Below are 23,551 nucleotides of genomic sequence, written 5' to 3' on the forward strand. Positions count from 1 at the left end.
ACTTACAGGCTTTGTGTCAACAATCACTTATTCTTTGACAGATTTTTCCAATTAGTATAAATTAACAAAATATTTTCAAACATCATCAACAAATCTGGAAACAGTTCAGAATAAATATAAATTTTAAAACAAATTAAGGATTCAAACTCTTATACTAAATCAAATGTTGGGGTAAAAAAGTATATCTAATATTGATAAACATTGGTAACCTACATCTTATAACAGGCAGCCTACTTGTAATTCTTGCTAATAAAGCACTAGCTACATTCTACATAATGGAAACAATGGATTGACATCAATTGCTACCTACTTCTTGGTACATTCTTTGTGCTTGTGTATTTCTCTACTAGCACTAGTCTGTGCCTGGGACAAGGAGCTACATTAAACAATACAGAAAAAATGGATGGACACCAGTGGCTACCTACTTCTTGGTACATACTATGTGCTGAAGTACTTCTCTACTAGCACTAGCCTGTGCCTGGGATAAGGAGCTACATTCAACAATACAGAAAAAATGGATGAACACCAGTGGCTACCTATTCTTGGTACATACTATGTGCTGGTTTATTTCTCTACTTGCACTAGCCTGTGCCTGGGACAAGGAACTACATTCAACAATAAAGAAAAAATGGATGGACAACCGTGGCTACCTACTTCTTGGTACATTCTATGTGCTTGTGTATTTCTCTACTAGCACTAGCCTATGTCTGGGACAAGGAGCTAAAATCTGCATTATGGAAACTATGGATGTAAATCAGTAGCTACCTTCTTCTTGGTACATTTTATGTGCTGGTGTATTTCTCTTCTAGCACTAGCCTGTGCTTGGAACAAGGAGCTATATTCTACATTATGGAAACTATGGATGGACATCAATAGCTGCCTTCTTCATGGTACATTCTATGTCCTGGTGTATTTTTTCTACTAGCACTAGCCTGTGCTTGGGACAATGAGCTACATTTTACAATACAAATAAAAAAAGGATGGACACCAGTGGCTACCTACTTATTGGTGCATTCTATGTGCTGGCGTATTTCTCTACTAGCAATAACCTGTGACTGGGGCAAGGGGCTATATTCCACAATACAGAAACTATGGATGGACACCAGTGGCTACCTACTTCTTGGTACATTCTATGTATGTATTTATTTTGACCTTGCGGTCAAGGATAACCCATGAAAGTGCAAGCACTTATTTCCAATGGGGTCCTTTGGTTTTGCTGAAGAGACAGCAAGCAGAAGAGACAGTATTGGGATACAAGGAATCCGGGTGCGATACCCTAGCTCTTTGCGAATAGATACCTTGGTTCTTTTACGTGCTCAGTGTATAGCACCGATACACGCGAGAATTACCTGGGTTTCATACCAGTACATCTCTAGTTGGGTGGGAAACACTTGAAGCATTTCTGATATTTCCAGTGCCCCGGCCGGGATTTGAACCGGGGACCTCTGGAATGGTAGCCCAGAGTGTTACCACTCGACCACCGCACCACCCAATCTATTTGCTGGTGTATTTCTCTACTAGCACTAGCCTGTGTCTGGGACAAGTAGCTACATTCAACAAAACAGAAACTATGGATGGACTTTGGTAGGTTCCTTCTTCTTGGTACATTCTATGCGCTGGTGTATTTCTCTACTAGCACTAGCCTGTGCCTGGGACAAGGGGCTACATTCTACAATACAGAAACAATGGATGGATATCAGTGTCTACCTACTTCTTGGTACACTCTATGTGCTGGTGTATCTTTACTAGCACTAGCCTGTGCCATAGTTTCTAGATTCTACAATTCAGAAACTATGGTTGGAGATCAGTGGCTACCTGCTTCTTGGTACATTCTATGTGCTGGTTTATTTCTCTACTAGCACTAGCCTGTGCTTGGGACAAGGAGCTACATTCTACAATAGAGAAACTATGGATGGACATCAGTGGCTACCTACTTCTTTGTACATTCTATGTGCTGGTGTTTTTCTTTACTAGCACTAGCCTGTGCCTTGGACAAGGAGCTACAATCTACAATACAGAAACAATGGATGGACATCGGTGGCTAACTACTTCTTTGTACATTCTATGTGCTGGTGTTTTTCTTTACTAGCACTAGCCTGTGCCTTGGACAAGGAGCTACAATCTACAATACAGAAACAATGGATGGACATCGGTGGCTAACTACTTCTTGGTACATTCTATGTGCTGGTGTTTTTCTTTACTGGCACTAGCCTGTGCTTGGGACAAGGAGCTACAATCTACAATACAGAAAGAATGGATGGACATAAGTGGCTACCTACTTCTTGGTATATTCTATGTGCTGGTGCTTTTCTTTACTAGCACTAGCCTGTGCCTGGGACAAGGAGCTACATTCTACAATACAGAAACAATGGACGGACATCAGTGGCTTCCTACTTCTTGGTTCATTCTATGTGCTGGTGCTTTTCTTTACTAGCACTAGCCTGTGCCTGGGACAAGGAGCTACAATCTACATTACAGAAACAATGGATGGACATCAGTGGCTACCTACTTCTTGGTACATACTATGTGCTGGTGTATTTCTCTACTAGAACTAGCCTGTGCCTGGAACGAGGAGCTACATTCTACACTTCATAAACTATGGATGGACATCAGTGGCTACCTACTTCTTTGTACATTCTATGTGCTGGTGTTTTTCTTTACTAGCACTAGCCTGTGCCTGGGACAAGGAGATACAATCCACATTACAGAAACAATGGATTGACATCAGTGGCTACCTACTTCTTGGTACATACTATGTGCTGGTGTATTTCTCTACTAGCACTAGCCTGTGCTTGGGACAAGGAGCTACATTCTACAATACAGAAATAATCAATGGACATCAGTGGCTACCTACTTCTTGGTACAATCTATGTGCTGGTTTATTTCTCTACTAGCACTAGTCTGTGTATGGGACAAGGAGCTAGTTTCTACAATACAGAAACAATGGATGGACATCAGTGGCTACCTACTTCTTGGTACATTCTATATGCTGGTTTATTTCTCTACTAGCACTAGCCTGTGCCTGGGACAAGGAGCTTCATTCTAAAATACAGAAACAATGGACGGACATCAGTGGCTACCTACTTCTTTGTACATTCTATGTGCTGGTGTTTTTCTTTACTAGCACTAGCCTGTGCCTAGGACAAGGAGCTACATCTACAATACAGAAACAATGGATTGACATCAGTGGCTACCTACTTCTTGGTACATTCTATGTGCTGGTGTTTTTCTTTACTAGCACTAGTCTGTGCCTGGGACAAGGAGCTACATTGTACAATACAGAAACAATGGACAGACATCAGTGGCTTCCTACTTCTTGGTACATTCTATGTGCTGGTGCTTTTCTTTACTAGCACTAGCCTGTGCCTGGGACAAGGAGCTACAATCTACATTACAGAAACAATGGATGGACATCAGTGGCTACCTACTTCTTGGTACATACTATGTGCTGGTGTATTTCTCTACTAGCACTAGCCTGTACCTGGGACGAGGAGCTACAATCTACACTTCATAAACTATGGATGGACATCAGCGGCTATCTACTTCTTTGTACATTCTATGTGCTGGTGTTTTTCTTTACTAGCACTAGCCTGTGCCTGGGACAAGGAGCTACAATCTACAATACAAAAACAATGGATGGACACCAGTGGCTACCTACTTCTTGGTAAATTCTATGTGCTGGTGTTTTTCTTTACTAAAACTAGCCTGTGCCTGGGACAAGGAGGTACATTTTTCAATACAGAAACAATGGACGAACATCAGTGGCTACCTTCTTCTTGGTATATTCTATGTGCTGGTGTTTTTCTTTACTAGCACTAGCCTGTGCCTGGGACAAGGAGCTACAATCCACATTACAGAAACAATGGATTGACATCAGTGGCTACCTACTTCTTGGTACATACTATGTACTGGTGTATTTCTCTACTAGCACTAGCCTGTGCTTGGGACAAGAAGCTACATTCTACAATACAGAAATAATCAATGGACATCAGTGGCTACCTACTTCTTGGTACAATCTATGTGCTGGTTTATTTCTCTACTAGCACTAGTCTGTGTATGGGACAAGGAGCTAGTTTCTACAATACAGATACAATGGATGGACATCAGTGGCTACCTACTTCTTGGTACATTCTATATGCTGGTTTATTTCTCTACTAGCACTAGCCTGTGCCTGGGACAAGGAGCTAAATTCTAAAATACAGAAACAATGGACGGATATCAGTGGCTACCTACTTCTTTGTACATTCTATGTGCTGGTGTTTTATTTTACTACCACTAGCCTGTGCCTAGGACAAGGAGCTACATCTACAATACAGAAACAATGGATTGACATCAGTGGCTACCTACTTCTTGGTACCTTCTATGAGCTGGTGCTTTTCTTTACTAGCACTAGTCTGTGCCTGGGACAAGGAGCTACATTGTACAATACAGAAACAATGGACAGACATCAGTGGCTTCCTACTTCTTGGTACATTCTATGTGCTGGTGCTTTTCTATACTAGCACTAGCCTGTGCCTGGGACAAGGAGCTACAATCTACATTACAGAAACAATGGATGGTCATCAGTGGCTACCTACTTCTTGGTACATACTATGTGCTGGTGTATTTCTCTACTAGCACTAGCCTGTGCTTGGGACAAGAAGCTACATTCTACAATACAGAAGCAATCAATAGACATCAGTGGCTACCTACTTCTTGGTACATTCTATGTGCTGGTGTTTTTCTTTACTAGCACTAGCCTGTGCCTGGGACAAGGAGCTACAATCTACAATACAGAAACAATGGATGAACATCAGTGGCTACCTACTTCTTGGTACATACTATGTGCTGGTGTATTTCTCTATTAGCACTAGCCTGTGCCTGGGACAAGGAGCTACATTCTTCACTTCATAAACTATGGATGGACATCAGTGGCTACCTACTTCTTTGTACATTCTATGTGCTGGTGTTTTACTTTACTAGCACTAGCCTGTGCCTGGAACAAGGAGCTACAATCTACAATACAAAAACAATGGATGGACATAAGTGGCTACCTACTTCTTGGTACATTCTATGTGCTGGTGTTTTTCGTTTACTAGCACTAGCCTGTGCCTGGGACAAGGAGGTACATTTTTCAAAACAGAAACAAAGGACAAACATCAGTGGCTACCTTCTTCTTGGTACATTTTATGTGCTGGTGGTTTTCTTTACTAGCACTAGCCTGTGCCTGGGACAAGGAGCTACAATCCACATTACAGAAACAATGGATTGACATCAGTGGCTACCTACTTCTTGGTACATACTATGTGCTGGTGTATTTCTCTACTAGCACTAGCCTGTGCCTGGGACAAGGAGCTACATTCTACAATACAGAAACAATCGATGGACATCAGTGGCTACCTACTTCTTGGTACATTCTATATGCTGGTTTATTTCTCTTCTAGCACTAGCCTGTGCCTGGGACAAGGAGCTACATTCTACAATACAGAAACAATGGATGGACATCAGTGGCTACCTACTTCTTTGTACATTCTATGTGCTGGTGTTTTTCTTTACTAGCACTAGCCTGTGCCTGGGACAAGGAGCTACATTCTACAATACAGAAACAATGGAAGGACATCAGTGGCTACCTACTTCTTGGTACATACTATGTGCTGGTGTATTTCTCTACTAGCACTAGCCTGTGCCTGGAACGAGAAGCTACAGTCTACAATACAGAAGCAATCAATGGACATCAGTGGCTACCTACTTCTTGGTACATTCTATGTGCTGGTGTTTTTCTTTACTAGCACTAGCCTGTGCCTGGGACAAGGAGCTACAATCCACATTACAGAAACAATGGATTGACATCAGTGGCTACCTACTTCTTGGTACATACTATGTGCTGGTGTATTTCTCTACTAGCACTAGCCTGTGCCTGGGACAAGGAGCTACATTCAACAATACAGAAATAATCAATGGATATCAGTGGCTACCTACTTCTTGGTACAATCTATGTGCTGGTTTATTTCTCTACTAGCACTAGTCTGTGTATGGGACAAGGAGCTTGTTTCTACAATACAGAAAGCATGGATGGACATCAGTGGCTACCTACTTCTTGGTACATTTTATGTGCTGGTTTATTTCTCTACTAGCACTAGCCTGTGCCTGGGACAATGAGCTACATTCTACAATACAGAAAAAAATGGATGGGCACCAGTGGCTACCTACTTCTTGGTACATACTATGTGCTGGTTTATTTCTCTACTACCACTAGCCTGTGCCTGGGACAAGTAGTTACATTCAACAATACAGAAAAAAACAGATGGACACCCTTGGCTACCTACTTCTTGGTACATTCTATGTGCTTGTGTATTTCTTTTCTAGCACTAGCCTGTGTCTGGGACAAGGAGCTATAATCTGCATAATGGAAACTATGAATGGAAATCAGTAGCTACCTTCTTTTTGGTACATTCTATGTGCTGGTGTATTTCTCTACTAGCACAAGCCTGTGCCTGGGACAAGAAGCTATATTCTACAATACAGAAACAATGGATGGATATCAGGGTCTACCTATTTATTGGTACACTCTATGTGCTGGTGTATCTTTACTAGCACTAGCCTGTGCCATAGTTTCTAGATTCTACAATTCAGAAACTATGGTTGGAGATCAGTTGCTACCTGCTTCTCGGTACATACTATGTGCTGGTGTATTTCTCTACTAGCACTAGCCTGTGCCTGGGACAAGGAGCTACATTCTACAATAGAGAAACTATGGATGGACATCAGTGGCTACCTACTTCTTGGTACATTCTATGTGCTGGTGTTTTTCTTTACTAGCACTAGCCTGTGCCTTGGACAAGGAGCTACAATCTACAATACAGAAACAATGGATGGACATCGGTGGCTACCTACTTCTTGGTACATTCTATGTGCTGGTGATTTTCTTTACAAGCACTAGCCTGTGCCTGGGACAAGGAGCTACATTCTACAATACAGAAACAATGGACGGACATCAGTGGCTACCTACTTCTTGGTACATACTATGTGCTGGTGTATTTCTCTAATAGCACTAGCCTGTGCTTGGGACAAGGAGCTACATTCTACAATACAGAAACAATCAACGGACATCAGTGGCTACCTACTTCTTGGTACAATCTATGTGCTGGTTTATTTCTCTACTAGCACTAGTCTGTGTATGAGACAAGAAGCTAGTTTCTACAATACAGAAACAATGGATGGACACCAGTGGCTACCTACTTCTTGGAATATACTATGTGCTGGTGTATTTCTCTACAAGCACTAGCCTGTGCCTGGAACAAGGAGCTACATTCTACAATACAGAAAAAATGGATGGACATCAGTAGCTACCTACTTCTTGGTACATTATATGTGCTGATGTATTTCTCTACTTGCACTAGCCTGTGCCGGGGACAAGTAGTTACATTCAACAATACAGAAAAAACAGATGGAAAACCTTGGCTACTTACTTCTTGGTACATTCTATGTGCTTGTGTATTTCTCTACTAGAACTAGCCTGTGTCTGGGACAAGGAGCAATAATCTGCATAATGGAAACTATGAATGGAAATCAGTAGCTACCTTCTTCTTGGTACATTTTATGTGCTGGTGTATTTCTCTACTAGCACTAGCCTGTGCCTGGGACAAGAAGCTATATTCTACATAATGGAAACTATGGATGGACATCAATGCTTGCCTTCTTCTTGGTACATTCTATGTCCTGGTGTATTTTTCTACTAGCACTAGCCTGTGCTTGGGACAATGAGCTACATTCTATAATACAAATAAAAAAAGGATGGACACCAGTGGCTACCTACTTCTTGGTACATACTATGTGCTGGCGTATTTCTCTACTAGCACTAGCCTGTGCCTGGGACAAGGGGCTTTATTCAACAATACAGAAACTATGGATGGACACCAGTGGCTACCTACTTCTTCGTACATTCTATTTGCTGGTGTATTCCTCTACTAGCACTAGCCTGTGTCCGGGACAAGTACATTCAACAATACAGAAACTATGGGTGGACTTTGATAGGTTTCTTTTTCTTGGTACATTCTATGCACTGGTGTATTTCTCTACTAGCAATAGCATGTGCCTGGGACAAGGGGCTACATTCTACAATACAGAAACAATGGATGAATATCAGTGTCTACCTACTTCTTGGTACACTCTATGTTCTGGTGTATCTGTACTAGCACTAGCCTGTGCCATAGTTTCTAGATTCTACAATTCAGAAAATATGGTTGGAGATCAGTGGCTACCTACTTCTTGTTACATTCTATGTGCTGATTTATTTCTCTACTAGAACTAGCCGGTGCCTGGGACAAGGAGCTACATTCTACACTTCATAAACTATGGTTGGACATCAGTGGCTACCTTCTTCTTGGTACATTCTATGTGCTGGTGTTTTTCTTTACTGGCACTAGCCTGTGCCTTGGACAAGGAGCTACAATCTACAATACAGAAACAATGGAGGGACATCGGTGGCTAACTACTTCTTGGTACATTCTATGTGCTGGTGTTTTTCTTTACTAGCACTAGCCTGTGCCTGGGACAAGGAGTTACATTCTACAATACAGAAACAATGGATGGACATCAGTGGCTTCCTACTTCTTGGTACATTCTATGTGCCGGTGTTTTTCTTTACTAGCACTAGCCTGTAGCTGGGACAAGGAGATACAATCTACAATACAGAAACAATGGATGGACATCAGTGGCTACCTACTTCTTGGTACATACTATGTGCTGGTTTATTTCTCTACTAGCACTAGCCTGTGCCTGGGAAAAGAAGCTACATGCAACAATACAGAAAAAACTATATTCTACATTATGGAAACAATGGATGGACATCAATGGCTGCCTTCTTCTTTGTACATTCTATGTCCTTGTGTATTTTTCTACTAGCACTAGCCTGTGCTTGGGACAATGAGCTATATTCTACATTATGGAAACTATGGATGGACATCAATGGCTGCCTTCTTCTTGGTACATACTATGTGCTGGCGTATTTCTCTACTAGCACTAGCCTGTGCCTGGGACAAGGGGCTATATTCCACAATAAAGAAACAATGGATGGACACCAGTGGCTACCTACTTCTTGGTACATTCTATTTGCTGGTGTATTTCTCTACTAGCACTTGCCTGTGTCTGGGACAAGAAGCTACATTCAACAATACAGAAACTATGGGTGGACCTTGGTAGGTTCCTTCTTCTTGGTACATTCTATGCCCTGGTGTACTTCTCTACTAGCACTAGCCTGAGTCTGGGACAAGGAGCTATAATCTAGAATACAGAAACAATCAATGGTCATTGGTGACTCCCTACTTCTTGGTACATACTATGTGCTGGTGTATTTCTCTACTAGCACTAGCCTGTGCCTGGGACAAGGAACTACATTCAACAATCAATGGACATCCGTGGCTACCTACTTTTTGGTACATTCTTTGTGATTGTGTATTTCTCTACTAGCACTAGCCTTGGTCTGGGAAAAGGAGTTACATTCAACAATACAGAAACAATCAATGGGCATTAGTGGCTATTTACTTCTTGGTACATTCTATGTGCTGGTGTTTTTCTCTACTAGCACTAGCCTGTGCTTGGGACAAGGAGCTACATTCAACAATACAGAAACAATCAATGGACATCAGTGTCTACCTGCTTCTTGGTACATTCTATGTGCTGGTGTATTTTTCTACTAGCACTAGCCTGTGCCTGGGAGAAGGAGCTGCATTTTACAATACAGAAACTACGGAAAAACATCTGTAGCTACCTACTTCTTGGTTCATTCTATGTGCTGGTGTATTTCTCTACTAGCACTAGCCAGTGCCTGGGACAAGGAGCTTTATTCTACAATACAGAAACTATGTATCGACATCAGTAGCTACCTGCTTCTTGGTTCATTCTATGTGCTGGTGTATTTCTCTACTAGCACTAGCCTGTGCTTGGGACAAGGAGCTATATTCTACAATACAGAAACAATGGATGGACATCTGTGGCTACTTAGTTTTTGGTACATTCTATGTGCTGGTGTATTTCTTTACTAGCACTAGCCTGTGCGAAAGAGCTATATTCTACCATTCAGAAACTATGGTTGGAGATCAGTGGCAACCTACTTCTTGGTACGTTCTATGTGCTCGTGTATTTTTCTACTAGCACTAGCCTGTGCCTGGGAGAAGGAGCTGCATTTTACAATTATACAGAAACTACGGAAGGACATCAGTAGCTACCTACTTCTTGGTTCATTCTATGTGCTGGTGTATTTCTCTACTAGCACTAGCCTGTGCCTGGGACAAGAAGCTATATTCTACAATACAGAAACGATGTATCAACATCAGTAGCTACCTGCTTCTTGGTACATTCTATATGCTGTTGTATTTCTCTACTAGCACTAGCCTGTGCTTGGGACAAGGAGCTACATTCTACAAAACAGAAACAATGGAAGGACATCTGTGGCTACTTACTTCTTGGTACATAATATGTGCTGGTGTGTTTCTCTACTAGTACTAGCCTGTGCCTGGAACAAGGAGCTACATTCTACATCACAGAAAGTATGGAGGGACATCAGTGTTGTTTTACTTCTTGGTACATGCTATGTGCTGGTTTAATACCCTTATAGCACTGGCCCGTGCATGGGACAAGGATCAACATTTTACAATACTTAAAGAAACCATAAATGGACATCAGTAAGTGGCTACTTACCTCTTCGTTCAAACCAGGCAGTGACATATCTCATTTATAGAACTAGTCTTTGCCTGGTACAAGTAGCTACATTTTACAATAAGGATACTACAAACAGATATCAGTAGCTACATACTTCATGGTACATACTATGCACACTAGCCTTAATTTTGGAAAATGAAATACATTTATTGTCACATATAATCAAGATTATTTAAATATAAAAGCACCTTACAAAGCCTAAATGACATCCCTCTTTTACGACCAGTTTGCCATGTACTAACTTAAGCCTCTACCAGTAACAAAGATTGATTTGACTCCACACATCCACTAGTTGGTTCACACAATGTTCCAACAAACTCAAGGTTACCGCAACTTCATTAATTGCTTCCTCCTTAAACATTTCAACAACTTACCCATCATCTATGTTAAATTTTCTCTGCATGAGAATAGAGAATGCCGTTTCCATCTGGCTGGTGTGGGTGGGGAACTGGAACAGCTGGGCAGCAAGCAGGTGGAAGCCTTCCATCTTGAAAAATGGCTCGAGCTCACTGCTGGAACTGCGCTTCAAGTACTGCCACAAGACCTGAATAAGATTTGAAGCGGGCTCTGGGAAAACAGGGTTTAATGCAAGTGCGTAAAGTGACATCCCAGATTAGCCTGTGAAGTCCACGCAGGCAAATCAATGACAACACTTTTTCTGCTTTTTTGGGGGTATTTTTTACCTTGAAAAGAAGTACCTTCATAATGAAAATCCAGTGTAGGTGGAAAGTGTCGTCCTGGATTTGCCTGTGCGGACTGCACAAGCTATTCTAGGACGACACTTTGCGCACATAAAATTTAAGCCTAGTTTTGTCAGAAGGAGGCTCCAACAGATCTTAAGCTTCCATACCATCTGATCCTCCTCAAGCTTCCATACCATCTGATCCTCCTCAAGCTTCCATACCATCTGATCCTCCTCAAGCTTCCATACCATCTGATCCTCCTCAAGCTTCCATACCATCTGATCCTCTTCCATACCATCTGATCCTCCTCAAGCTTCCATACCATCTGATCCTCTTCCATACCATCTGATCCTCCTCAAGCTTCCATACCATCTGATCCTCTTCCATACCATCTGATCCTCTTCCATACCATCTGATCCTCCTCAAGCTTCAATACCATCTGATCCTCCTCAAGCTTTCATACCATCTGATCCTCCTCAAGCTTCCATACCATCTGATTCTCCTCAAGCTTCCATACCATCTGATCCTCTTCCATACCATCTTATCCTCCTCAAGCTTCAATACCATCTGATCCTCCTCAAGCTTCCATACCATCTGATCCTCTTCCATACCATCTGATCTATCTCACGCTTCCATACCATCTGATCCTCCTCAAGCTTCCATACCATCTGATCCTCCTCAAGCTTCCATACCATCTTATCCTCCTCACGCTTCCATACCATCTGATCCTCTTCCATACCATCTGATCCTCCTCAAGCTTCCATACCATCTGATCCTCCTCAAGCGTCCATACCATCTGATCCTCTTCCATACCATCTGATCCTCCTCAAGCTTCCATACCATCTGATCCTCCTCAAGCTTCCATACCATCTGATCCTCTTCCATACCATCTGATCCTCCTCAAGCTTCCATACCATCTGATCCTCCTCAAGCTTCCATACCATCTAATCCTCTTCCATACCATCTGATCCTCCTCAAGCTTTCATACCATCTGATCCTCTTCCATACCATCTGATCCTCCTCAAGCTTCCATACCATATGATCCTCTTCCATACCATCTGATCCTCTAACTCAAGCTTCCATACCATCTGATCCTCTTACTCAAGCTTCCATACTATCTGATCCTCTAACTCATGCTTCCATACCATCTGATCCTCCTCAAGCTTCCATACCATCTGATCCCCTTCCATACCATCTGATCCTCTAACTCAAGCTTCCATACCATCTGATCCTCTAACTCTAGCTTCCATACCATCTGATCCTCTAACTCAAGCTTCCATACCATCTGATCCTCTAACAAGCTTCCATACCATCTGATCCTCTAACAAGCTTCCATACCATCTGATCCTCTAACTCAAGCTTCCATACCATCTGATCCTCTAACTCAAGCTTCCATACCATCTGATCCTCTAACAAGCTTCCATACCATCTGATCCTCTAACTCAAGCTTCCATACCATCTGATCCTCTAACAAGCTTCCATACCATCTGATCCTCTAACTCAAGCTTCCATACCATCTGATCCTCTAACTCAAGCTTCCATACCATCTGATCCTCTAACTCAAGCTTCCATACCATCTGATCCTCTAACTCAAGCTTCCATACCATCTGATCCTCTAACTCAAGCTTCCATACCATCTGATCCTCTAACTCAAGCTTCCATACCATCTGATCCTCTAACTCAAGCTTCCATACCATCTGATCCTCTAACTCAAGCTTCCATACCATCTGATCCTCTAACTCAAGCTTCCATACCATCTGATCCTCTAACTCAAGCTTCCATACCATCTGATCCTCTAAAAATCTTTTCTAAATCATACACCCCATCAACTTTATTTGAACATTGACCATTGCTACATAAAATAGGTAAGCATTCCTCATATCTACTGATGAGTTTTTTTTCCGTCAAATTGTGTAGATCCAGATTACAACCGTTGTATACCACCAGAATTGTGTGGCTTGAGATTTAAACTTGCATATGGTTCAGTTACACTTCAGAACAAACAATATTTTAACCTTCAACCCTTGATTTTTTAAGTATCATACATTTGCTGAATTAATGTTCTCTTTTTACATGAAGCTTACATATCAGCCCCATATATGGCTCATGCAAACAAAATGCAGCATAATATGTAACTAGATCATTAAAAATTCCCTCTGCTAAAGTTCCTATGTTGTTTTTTTTGTTTGCCAAATGTTCATTTACAGACAGTTCATAAGTACTCAAAAACATGTTTCTATTTACCAAGAAATATAAAAACAAGGGATAAAATTGTCACAAAACCAGGTTTTCATTGTGAAAAAAAATCTGATAAAGGGAGAAAACTCAAACTGAACTTTTGAAGTGAACAAACAAAATTAACCCCCTTTGTAAGTTTGTTTTTAAAAAAAATCTATTTTTAGTCGTGGCGACCTTGACATTGGAGATATTGACGTGATTCTTTCGTGCGACACACCGTCCCATGATGGTGAACAAATGTGGCAAATGATTTTAAAATCTCACAATGAATGACATAGTTATGGCCAGGACAAGCTCATTTATGGCCATTTTTGACCTTTGAACTCAAAGTGTGACCTTGACCTTGGAGATATCGACGTAATTATTTCGCGCGACACACCGTCCAATGATGGTGAACAAATGTGCCAAATGATTTTAAAATCTGACAATGAACGACATAGTTATGGCCCGGACAAGCTTGTTCCGCCCGCCCGCCAGCCAGCCCGCCCGCATTCGCCAATCTAATAACCAGTTTTTTCCTTCGGAAAACCTGGTTAAATATACAATACATACCTGAATACAACTGTCTCTAACTTCTGAAGAGCTGTTTTGGGCCAGGACGATGAAGATATGTGGATTGATTGCCAATGTACAAAACATTTCTTCCACCATTTTGTCTGGCATAATCTGGATCAAGGAAGAGAGATGACGCAGTAAGCCTGTAACAGAAAATACACATCTTGCAAGAAAGAAAGCATATTGACTGATCTACGTCTACCAATATAATGTTTTTTTTGACCTGTGAAAATAGGTTGCTAAAAATGATAAAAATGATTTAATCTCCACTAAGACCTCTAAAACATCAAAACAATATGTGTTCATTACTAAAATATAACAACAAAGTCTTTATTAGTCACAAGAACATACCAACACACAGAGCTGTCAATCCCTCCTCCTGTTTAACCATTTCTGCATTTTCATCGTCAAAGTTCAAGGACATGTTTTTGGCGTTTTCTTCAGAGGCAATGGAATCTTCAGGCTGTGCGTCAGTTTCTATGACCTGGAAGTCTTAACAATCAAAAGACAAACAGAAATAAGCAGAGTTCTTGGTAAATGCATGTTTATAAAGGTTCGTCCCAGATAAGCCAGGAACACCATTTTCTGCCTTTATGGAAATGAAAATCCAGTGTTTCCAGATTAGTGGATTAGCATGGCATGTGCAGAATGCCCAGGCAACCTGGAATGACACTTTACACACATGAAATAAGAGCATGGCTTAAATCATGCTTCAAGCTGAATTACATAATTTTGAAGTTGATGTCCATTTTGAATGACATTGAAACATAAAAATTATGAAATTTCTGAACAGGTCCTGTCAAAACAATTTAATAAGTGTTCAATAAATCACAACAAAGTATAGTTCCTGTACATTTAACATAAAGAACAGACAAAAGACAGTGACAATAACAGTTGTGAATTATTTTAGGCTAATTTGATATAACAGAGATCTTTTTCTTATAAATATAAAAAATCTGTCCTGACATTTGAGTCTTAAAAAAAATGTGCAGTCATGTAAGAAAAAAAACTTGCATTTAAAATAATTTCTCGCATTTTTTACTGAGTATTGAGCATTTAACTACCGGTACATAAAACACTGCAAAAACTGTGAAACCAAAATTATTTGTCAGACATTAAATGTTTGTGGACTTTTGTTCGTTCTCAAAACCACAAAATCAAATGTGCAAAACAATCCATAAATTTTAGGTAAAACAAAATGCCAGATTTTATGAATCCACAAAAACTTCATGTAAACAGAAATAGATGAATCTACAGTAATTAATATAGAGGTGTGCATCAAATATTTGAAAAACATGTACTAATTAATATTTAAAGTAATAATACTTACATAGTTTTCAACGAAGTCAAATAATTATTTAACCTACCTTCATCAATGTCAGTGTTTTTTTCCACATCATCCAGATAACTAGCTTCCTCCTCAGTAACACTCTTATACAAAGTTTCAAAATTTTCTGGTATTCTGGGCGACAATTTTAACGACGTGTCATGTGGTTCCATATCACGTAAATCTTTATCATCGCTAAAAAAAACAGTTTCAAAATTTGTTTTGCCACCAGCCTGTTCAAAATTGGTGTCCATGGTTTTTAACTCTATAAAATCGTTTTCTGACTCAGCAGTTGTTGTTTTGCCATAACTTTTATCAATAAGCATTTCACTGTGTGATTTGTCTCCAGTGGCCAGGTTGCTTCCTCCATCCTGTTGGCTCGCAATGGCCTCCTGGGCTTTTTCAGGCACCGCAGACTCAAACTCCGGACCTAGATGTCTCATTGATGAAATGGTTGAGACAATATCTGGATCTGCAGTATAACAAAAATTATTTGAACCTAGATCTTCGAAAATGGGACTTGACGCATGTGCTAAAGGTGTTGTCCCAGCCTATGCAGTCAGCTAATCAGGAAAGACACCTTCCTCTTTTATTTCATTTCTTTCTTTAAAGGAAAACTCTTCTTTGAAAATCCAGCAAAATCCAGTCAAGTGCAAGTGTTTTACCTGCACAGGCTAATCTGCAGCAGCATTTTACCCACATGCTTTAAACCCTGTTTTCCCAGAGTGCGGCTAATTTATCACACATTTAATGTTGTTTCCTGCGTAATACAAGTATGGTACAGCAAATATTGTTATCTTAAAACCCATATTAAACCCATTAAAAGAAGCTTAGCATTTTAGACACTTTCTTTGACAGACCAAATGCATGATGTTAGTTTATATTAGTGAAATGACAGTGTCTGTTTATAATAAAAAATAGTGAACACTACTTCAGACATTCTTTCCTTTAGGTGACCTCCAAATCAGCCCTCAAACAAACAGCCAAGCTAAACTTTTGGCATGGCTTTGCTTAGTTTTTGAGGACTAACTGGTCAGTCAATTACAGGTTAGAATGCCATCACATGTGTTCACTATTTCTCAAGATGCAAACATACATGTACCTTCATTTCCTGAAAACCCCATCTTAATAGGAGTGCTATGGGATGGTAAGGCGTCCCCTTCTAGCGCCCTCATCTGTCCCACCCGCCACCTCAGCCCCGGGACAGCATCAGGCTGCGTCCATGGCAGGTTGAAGTAGAACGACATCCGCATGTGGTTGATGTATGTAAAGGCGGCCGGGTGGGCGAGCAACAGGAAGTGACAGATCTCTGTGATCAGGTGACTGTCTGGGGGCGAGCCTGACAGGTTCTGGATGATGGAGATCACGTGACCACTCACCGAAATTGGGAGGGCGTGAAATCCATCCTGTATGCGCTCCTGCAATGTTACAGACCATGTCATAATTTGTGCGATGTCATCTTTTCCATGAAATCCGTTATTCGTTGAAAATGAAATTGAGGATCACTCTAAAAAAATGATTTAATGCATATGTGTAAAAAGTATTTCCAGATCAGCCTGTGCAGTCTGCACAGGCTAATCAGGGCCAACATTTTCCTCTAAAACAGGATTTTCTTTAAGGAGAAAATTCCTTTTGAAAGAAAAAATCCCTTAAAAACGGAAAGTATTGTCACTGATTAACCTGTGCCAACTGCGTTACGCTCCATTAGCCCAGAGCATGGCCTATATATTCTACATGATTTATTGTTCATTAATATTTCATTTACAATTATTAAGTGCTGAAGCATAAATGTCAGATATTTCAAATGTAATACCTGTACATAAATGATAAAACTTTACCTGATATATCTTGAAGATTTTGCTCACAATATTTATGGCCACAAAGTGCTTGATGTTATACTCTTGATATGGGTGCTCTTCAGAGACCAAATTCGCCAGGGCTGCAAACACAACTTCCATGACCCCTTTTGACCCCATAAACCCTGCGCTTGACTCCCAGATTCTCCAGTCTAGTATGAGATGTTCTATGATGGAGATATCTCTTATCACAGTGTCTGTTCTTGGCTTAAGATTGAGCTCCAAAGTGGATAATGTGGTTTTGAATAACGTCTCTGTCGTTGCTGCATCAAACAGCACCTGTAGAATATAACATACTTTAACCCGTTTAAACACACTTTGATGTGTTTGTAGTCCCTTAGAAAATCTATTTAAATTTTAAGTCTGCTTTACTACAATCAAGTTTAAAGGCTTCATTTCTATCCGTAAGATACTGAAGAGCACCAAAAGCAATTTTCACTTTGCTTCTGATGGGGAAAGGGCTAATGAGTGTCATTATGACTGTGTTCATAGGTTGTAGATGGAAGGCTGATATATGTCTCTCTTAAAATTATTCTGAAAAAGAGCCATTTGTGCACAAGTAATGTCCCATGCGGATCAAAAGAATCTCTAAAATATCAATTTTGTTGAAGAAAAGGAATATAAATGATGGACTTCCAAAACAGCACCTGTAAAAACAGTGAATCGAAACCTATAAAATAGGGAAAAACTCAGCAGTGTGTTACAAGTGCTTTACGGCCACTTCCCCTTCTTGGATACATTGGATACATATGTTGCTCTTTTAATATTTACTAATCACCCATTGGTCTATGCGGAAAGTGATGTCCTTGCTTTGCCTGCGCAGCTCAAAGTGTGGCTCAAATAAACTCACTCAACACTCCATCCACCTTCAATATGAGCAGACCAGGCACACTGCGGGAGCTGGTGAGCACCTTACACAGGAGATCATGGCCCTGCAGACTTTGGTTAATTTTTTACACAAAGATTTTAGACGAACTATGTGATAATGTGGTTTAATGCATGTGAGATCTGCACAGTCTAATCAGGGACAACACTTTCTGCCTAGACTGGATTATCGTTTAGAAGAGACGTCCCATAAACAACAAATTCCATTAAAGTAAAAGGGCTCATCCCTGATTAGCCTGTGCAGACTGCAGATGCTATTTTGGGACAACACATGCATTAAGCCCTGTTTTCCCTGAGCACCAACCTTCAATATGAGCAGACCAGGCACACTTCGGGAGCTGGTGAGCACCTTACACAGGAGGTCGTGGCCCTGCAGACTGGTGTACTCCTGGTGGAGGTGGGAAGAGTGCTGGATCACATACAACAGGACCCTCAGTACCTCCGCCTGGGCTTGCTCTACCCGCGTTGGTGACAACTGGTTGCCTGGGAATGACTCCGGGCACTTTTCGTACACCTGAATTGCATAATTTTTTTTAAATAAAAGCTCAATTAGAAAATGTTATCCAATTAAACAAGTTTAATTAACTCTGTTTATTTTCCTTAAGATAAAAGACAAAATAGATACATGCTGAATTTGAAAATAAGATCTAACAAACAAAATTTTTAAACTCTGAACACTTTTCATGCACAAGTATAGCAGACAAAATTATCATACAACCTTGTTAACCTGTATCTGAAATCATAAATAAACTCACTTGATTAAAACTATAATATCAACCATAACCAGAAAATTGCCCCATGAACACTGAAATTTAATATAATCACAAATGCCATTTGAATAAGTTACCTTGGCAACTAGGAACAAAAATGATGCAATTCCTCCAGATCCATCCACTGCCTTCTCCAGATCTGTGAAACCGTTGCTATGGAGGTGACCTTGACATACTGGGGTCACGACCTTTGCCTGCTGGGTCAACATGGGGTCATTTGAGGTCAACTGGTTGACAGGAAGTTCATGTTTGCCTATGATTTGGTACTCAAAAAATACTGCTGGACCTTTCCTTGGGTCGTAGGAGAAGATTAAATATTGCTGAAATTTTGAAGCAAAAAAGATCAATGAATGACTCAGCTTTACTTATGCTCAATGTAATGATGTTTTGTGCTTTGATAGTGTAATGTATATTTTCCGTCTGTCCAATAATATCAAGACTGTTAAGACATAGTTGATGGTGACTTTATGTTAAAGTTACCAAGAGCGTTATTTGCAAATTTAAAACCTGAAATATTGATTACAAAAAGAAACAAGGCATTAATTTCCACAAAACTATATTTTCATTGCTTTACGAATTGATTGATATGAGCCGTGCTCTGTGAATAGGGGGTTTAATGCATGATAGACTGCACAGGCTAATCTGGGATGACACTTAACGCACATGTATTAAATCCATTTTTCACAGAGCACAGTCCATATTTATATTCTATAAAAAAAGTTGATACTGAAATTTATTTCCTTAACCTTATCATGAGCATAACCATAAAACCAACTAGGACGAATTGGCGAGAAGAATAGTTCGGAGGATAGTCAAGCTTATTATTGAAATCATATTCAAATTTACTCTTAAATTCCTGAGGTCCATAGCATGGTTCTGTACAAGCTTCTCATAAGGGATTCTGGAATGTGCCACCACATTTTTGTGAAGGTGTGGGGCGTATGATCCACGGGCAGGGCTGGAGTCACACTTCAATGTGCTGCGGTTGTTAGGTCCCAGTGTGTACAGGTGAAACAGGGCATCCTTTGGTAATGAGGCACCTGTATACAGAATACAGATAGGTTTAGGCAATAGTAGACAACTCTGTATAATCCTGTAAATGCATCATAAGGCCTAGTATCAAAAACATACTTAAGTCAATATTCTGACTCAATTTGGATTTTTTTTAGACGAGTTTGATCCTCATGCTCAAATATATATCAACAGAAGTTTATTGAGCTTTGAGTCTGAGTCAAACTTGATTTAGAGGGGTAATATGTTGACATTATTTTATCTGACCTTCGACATTGTTTGTGCCCTGACCCACATTCTCAATACTCAGATGAAGGAAATTCAAATTTTGAGCTAAAAAAATAAGAATGTTTGTGTTGCTAACGCAGGTCAGCTTCATACTGTGATTGCTCAGGATCCTGTATTATTGAATATCTCATGATAAATTTAAGTCATAATGAAATATTTGATGAAATGTAAGATGCACCAATAAACAACATCCCCACAGACGAAAGCAAATGAGTCAAGCTCTTGGAAAACTGGGCTTAATGCATGAGCGTAAAGTGTCTTCACAGATAAGACTGTTCAGTCTGCACAATCAGGGACATCACTTTTCGCCGAAACTGGATTTTCATCAAGAGAAAATTCCTTAAACGAAAAAGTTCATACAAGTGGACAGTGTTTTCCATGATTAGCCTGTGCAGACTGCAATTTACTCACATGCATGGAGCCTGGTTTTCTCAGAGCGCAGATAAAATCATAGAGTATTAAATGAGTGTGTTCTGAGAAAACTGGGCATAATGCATGTGCGTTAAGTGTCGTCCCAGATTAGCCTGTGCAGTCCCCACAGGCTAATCAGGGACAACACTTTCCACTTTTATGACATTTTTCATTTAAATGAAGTCTCTTCTTAGCAAAAATCCAATTTAGGTGGAAAGTGTCGTCCCTGATTAGCCTGTGCAGACTGCACAGGCTAATCTGACACGACATTTTACGCAAATGCATTATGCCCAGTTTTCTCAGAACACGACTCAAATGAACAATGACATCTTTACAACCTTTGAACACCATCATCTGGCCAACACTCCAGTTCCCCAGCTGTGAGATATGGGGGTCGGATACAACATGGCCGACACAGAGGAATGCAGGCAGCTGTGCAGACTTGGGGCGTGAGCGGATGGCAGCAAACGGATGGTCCAGTACAAAACTGTGACTCTGCCAGCCATCCAATAGAAGGTTCACCTGGGAAAAAAAGTGTACATAATTGGGTCAAACAAAATGAGATGCGCTTAATGTTTGTACTCAGATGAATCAGGAACAACACACTCCTCTATTTAAGGAAGTCTCTTCTTAATGAAAATCTAGTTTTAACTGAAAGTGTCTTACCTAATAAGCCTCTGTGGGCTGCAAAAACTTATCTGGAACGACACTTTACCCCCAGCATTAAGCCACATTTTCCCAGAGCAAGGCTATAATTTATCAAGTGTTTCCTTGATCCTATATAGAGGTCTTGCTATCTATCGCAATGGTTTTAAAATGTGAAACATTTGCGAAAAATGGCAACAGTTTTTTCAAAATGGCAAATTTTGTTGCTGCAATTATTTTTTTTTACTTTGCTTATCTGAACTCAAGGAGTCTCTTTTGTGACCAAAGTTAGTACAAACATGAAAAAAATAAAGTTTAAGATACCATTGTTTCCCTAAAATCTGAATTCATATATTTTAGTATTATAAATATTTTTCTTTTCTTTTTTAACCTTGCCCAAGGTTTCAGACTCACCTTGCCAGTCTTATTTTTTCTTAAAAGAGGCCTATTATAAACAAAAAAAACAGGCTGAATTTGTGGTCCCCGATTACCCTGTGCAGTCCTAACAGGGACTTCACTCTACCAACATGCATTAAGCGAGCTTGCATAAGCAGGGATGTGATTTAAGAACCGCCTCTGAGGAGGAAAATGCTCTACCCCCCTACAGCGTTCAAGAAAATTCTTCATTTTTATGTAACACAGCAAAGTTCATAACTAATTGTGAAATAAGTATAACATTCATAGGAAGGAAATCAGCTGAAAGGAGGAATAATCACACCCCTGGTAAGTACCTTGCCAGTGAGGGTACTGCCATCCAGCTCCTCCAGGTAGCTGATGGCAAGGTGTTGCCAGGTAACAGGGGGGAGCACTCCAGTCAGCGTGCTCTCCTGAACCACCAGACCTGTGTCACTGCACTCGCTGGTCAGCCTGTGCGTATAGCAGGGGGATGGGAGTCAAGGGGTGCGGTAAATAACTTCTTCAGATAATATCAAACTGAGCCTTGCTCTGAGGAAAAGGGGTGTAATGCATGTGCCTAAAGTGTCATCCCAGATAAGCCTGTACAGTCCACACAGGATCATCAGGAATGACACTACATTATCAAGATTCTTTTGATTTAAGGAAGTCTTTTCTTAGGGAAAATTCAGTTGTGACAGAAAGTGTTGTCCCTGATTAGCCTGTCATACTGCACAAGCTAATATGGGACTACACTTTAAGCACATGCATTATACCCAATTTTCCCAGAGCCAGGCTCAAATATTCTTGCCCGACTTTAAACTGTGGAATGACTTCATTATTTTCATGTAATAATGTTAGAAGTCTAAACAAATGTTCCTTTTTATAGCATTTACAATGTATAAAACAAACATAAAAAGGAATACTATAAGTTGATTAATATAGGTGTTGTATCATAATTTATTACACTGAAAAAAAAGAACAAGCAAATTCATTTAATTTTTTATCCCCCGCAAAAAAATTGATTTTGTGACACATGGACAGATTGACGGACAATTCTTTATTGTTCAAGTCTTCCCTGGGTTGATTCGCCTCCTAGTAACACATAATCCACTTACTGAAGTTATTTAGCCTTTCCCTCTCAGAAGCAAAAGTTTAAAAGGGATTTATGCAAACAGCATAAATCCAGTGCAGCCTGCAAGCAACCTCGCAGTTTGTTCAGGTTTTATGCTGTTTGCTGCTAAGCAACCTTGCAGTCTGTTCAGGTTTTATGCTGTTTGCTGCTAAGCAACCTTGCAGTCTGTTCAGGTTTTATGCTGTTTGCTGCTAAGCAACCTTGCAGTCTGTTCAGGTTTTATGCTGTTTGCTGCTAAGCAACCTTGCAGTCTGTTCAGGTTTTATGCTGTTTGCTGCTAAGCAACCTTGCAGTCTGTTCAGGTTTTATGCTGTTTGCTGCTAAGCAACCTTGCAGTCTGTTCAGGTTTTATGCTGTTTGCTGCTAAGCAACCTTGCAGTCTGTTCAGGTTTTATGCTGTTTGCTGCTAAGCAACCTTGCAGTCTGTTCAGGTTTTATGCTGTTTGCTGCTAAGCAACCTTGCAGTCTGTTCAGGTTTTATGCTGTTTGCTGCTAAGCAACCTTGCAGTCTGTTCAGGTTTTATGCTGTTTGCTGCTAAGCAACCTTGCAGTCTGTTCAGGTTTTATGCTGTTTGCTGCTAATCAGTATCTCAGGGTGGGAAATAAAGCCTTTAAAACTTAGATGTAGTAAGAAAGGTCTTTAATTCAATCCGATT

The 23,551-nt window shown here is 40.4% G+C and overlaps 1 protein-coding gene across 1 annotated transcript in view; it reads right to left on the reverse strand.

Annotated features, from left to right (window-relative positions):
* The window catches only part of LOC127869715 (lysosomal-trafficking regulator-like), a 140,056-nt gene that overhangs the window by 61,757 nt on the left and 54,748 nt on the right, over positions 1 to 23,551 (reverse strand). Inside the window, exons 16-26 of the mRNA XM_052412371.1 lie at positions 22,099 to 22,234; positions 21,061 to 21,244; positions 19,859 to 20,052; positions 19,090 to 19,332; positions 18,547 to 18,756; positions 17,340 to 17,636; positions 16,604 to 16,919; positions 15,542 to 15,973; positions 14,526 to 14,666; positions 14,172 to 14,317; positions 11,073 to 11,242 (exon numbers count right to left, since the gene is read on the reverse strand). Coding sequence (XP_052268331.1) covers positions 11,073 to 11,242; positions 14,172 to 14,317; positions 14,526 to 14,666; positions 15,542 to 15,973; positions 16,604 to 16,919; positions 17,340 to 17,636; positions 18,547 to 18,756; positions 19,090 to 19,332; positions 19,859 to 20,052; positions 21,061 to 21,244; positions 22,099 to 22,234 — 2,469 coding nt within the window. The remainder of the gene's footprint in view (positions 1 to 11,072; positions 11,243 to 14,171; positions 14,318 to 14,525; positions 14,667 to 15,541; positions 15,974 to 16,603; positions 16,920 to 17,339; positions 17,637 to 18,546; positions 18,757 to 19,089; positions 19,333 to 19,858; positions 20,053 to 21,060; positions 21,245 to 22,098; positions 22,235 to 23,551) is intronic.

This window comes from Dreissena polymorpha, chromosome 2 (assembly GCF_020536995.1).
Source record: "Dreissena polymorpha isolate Duluth1 chromosome 2, UMN_Dpol_1.0, whole genome shotgun sequence".
NCBI classification, from domain to species: Eukaryota; Metazoa; Mollusca; class Bivalvia; order Myida; family Dreissenidae; genus Dreissena; species Dreissena polymorpha.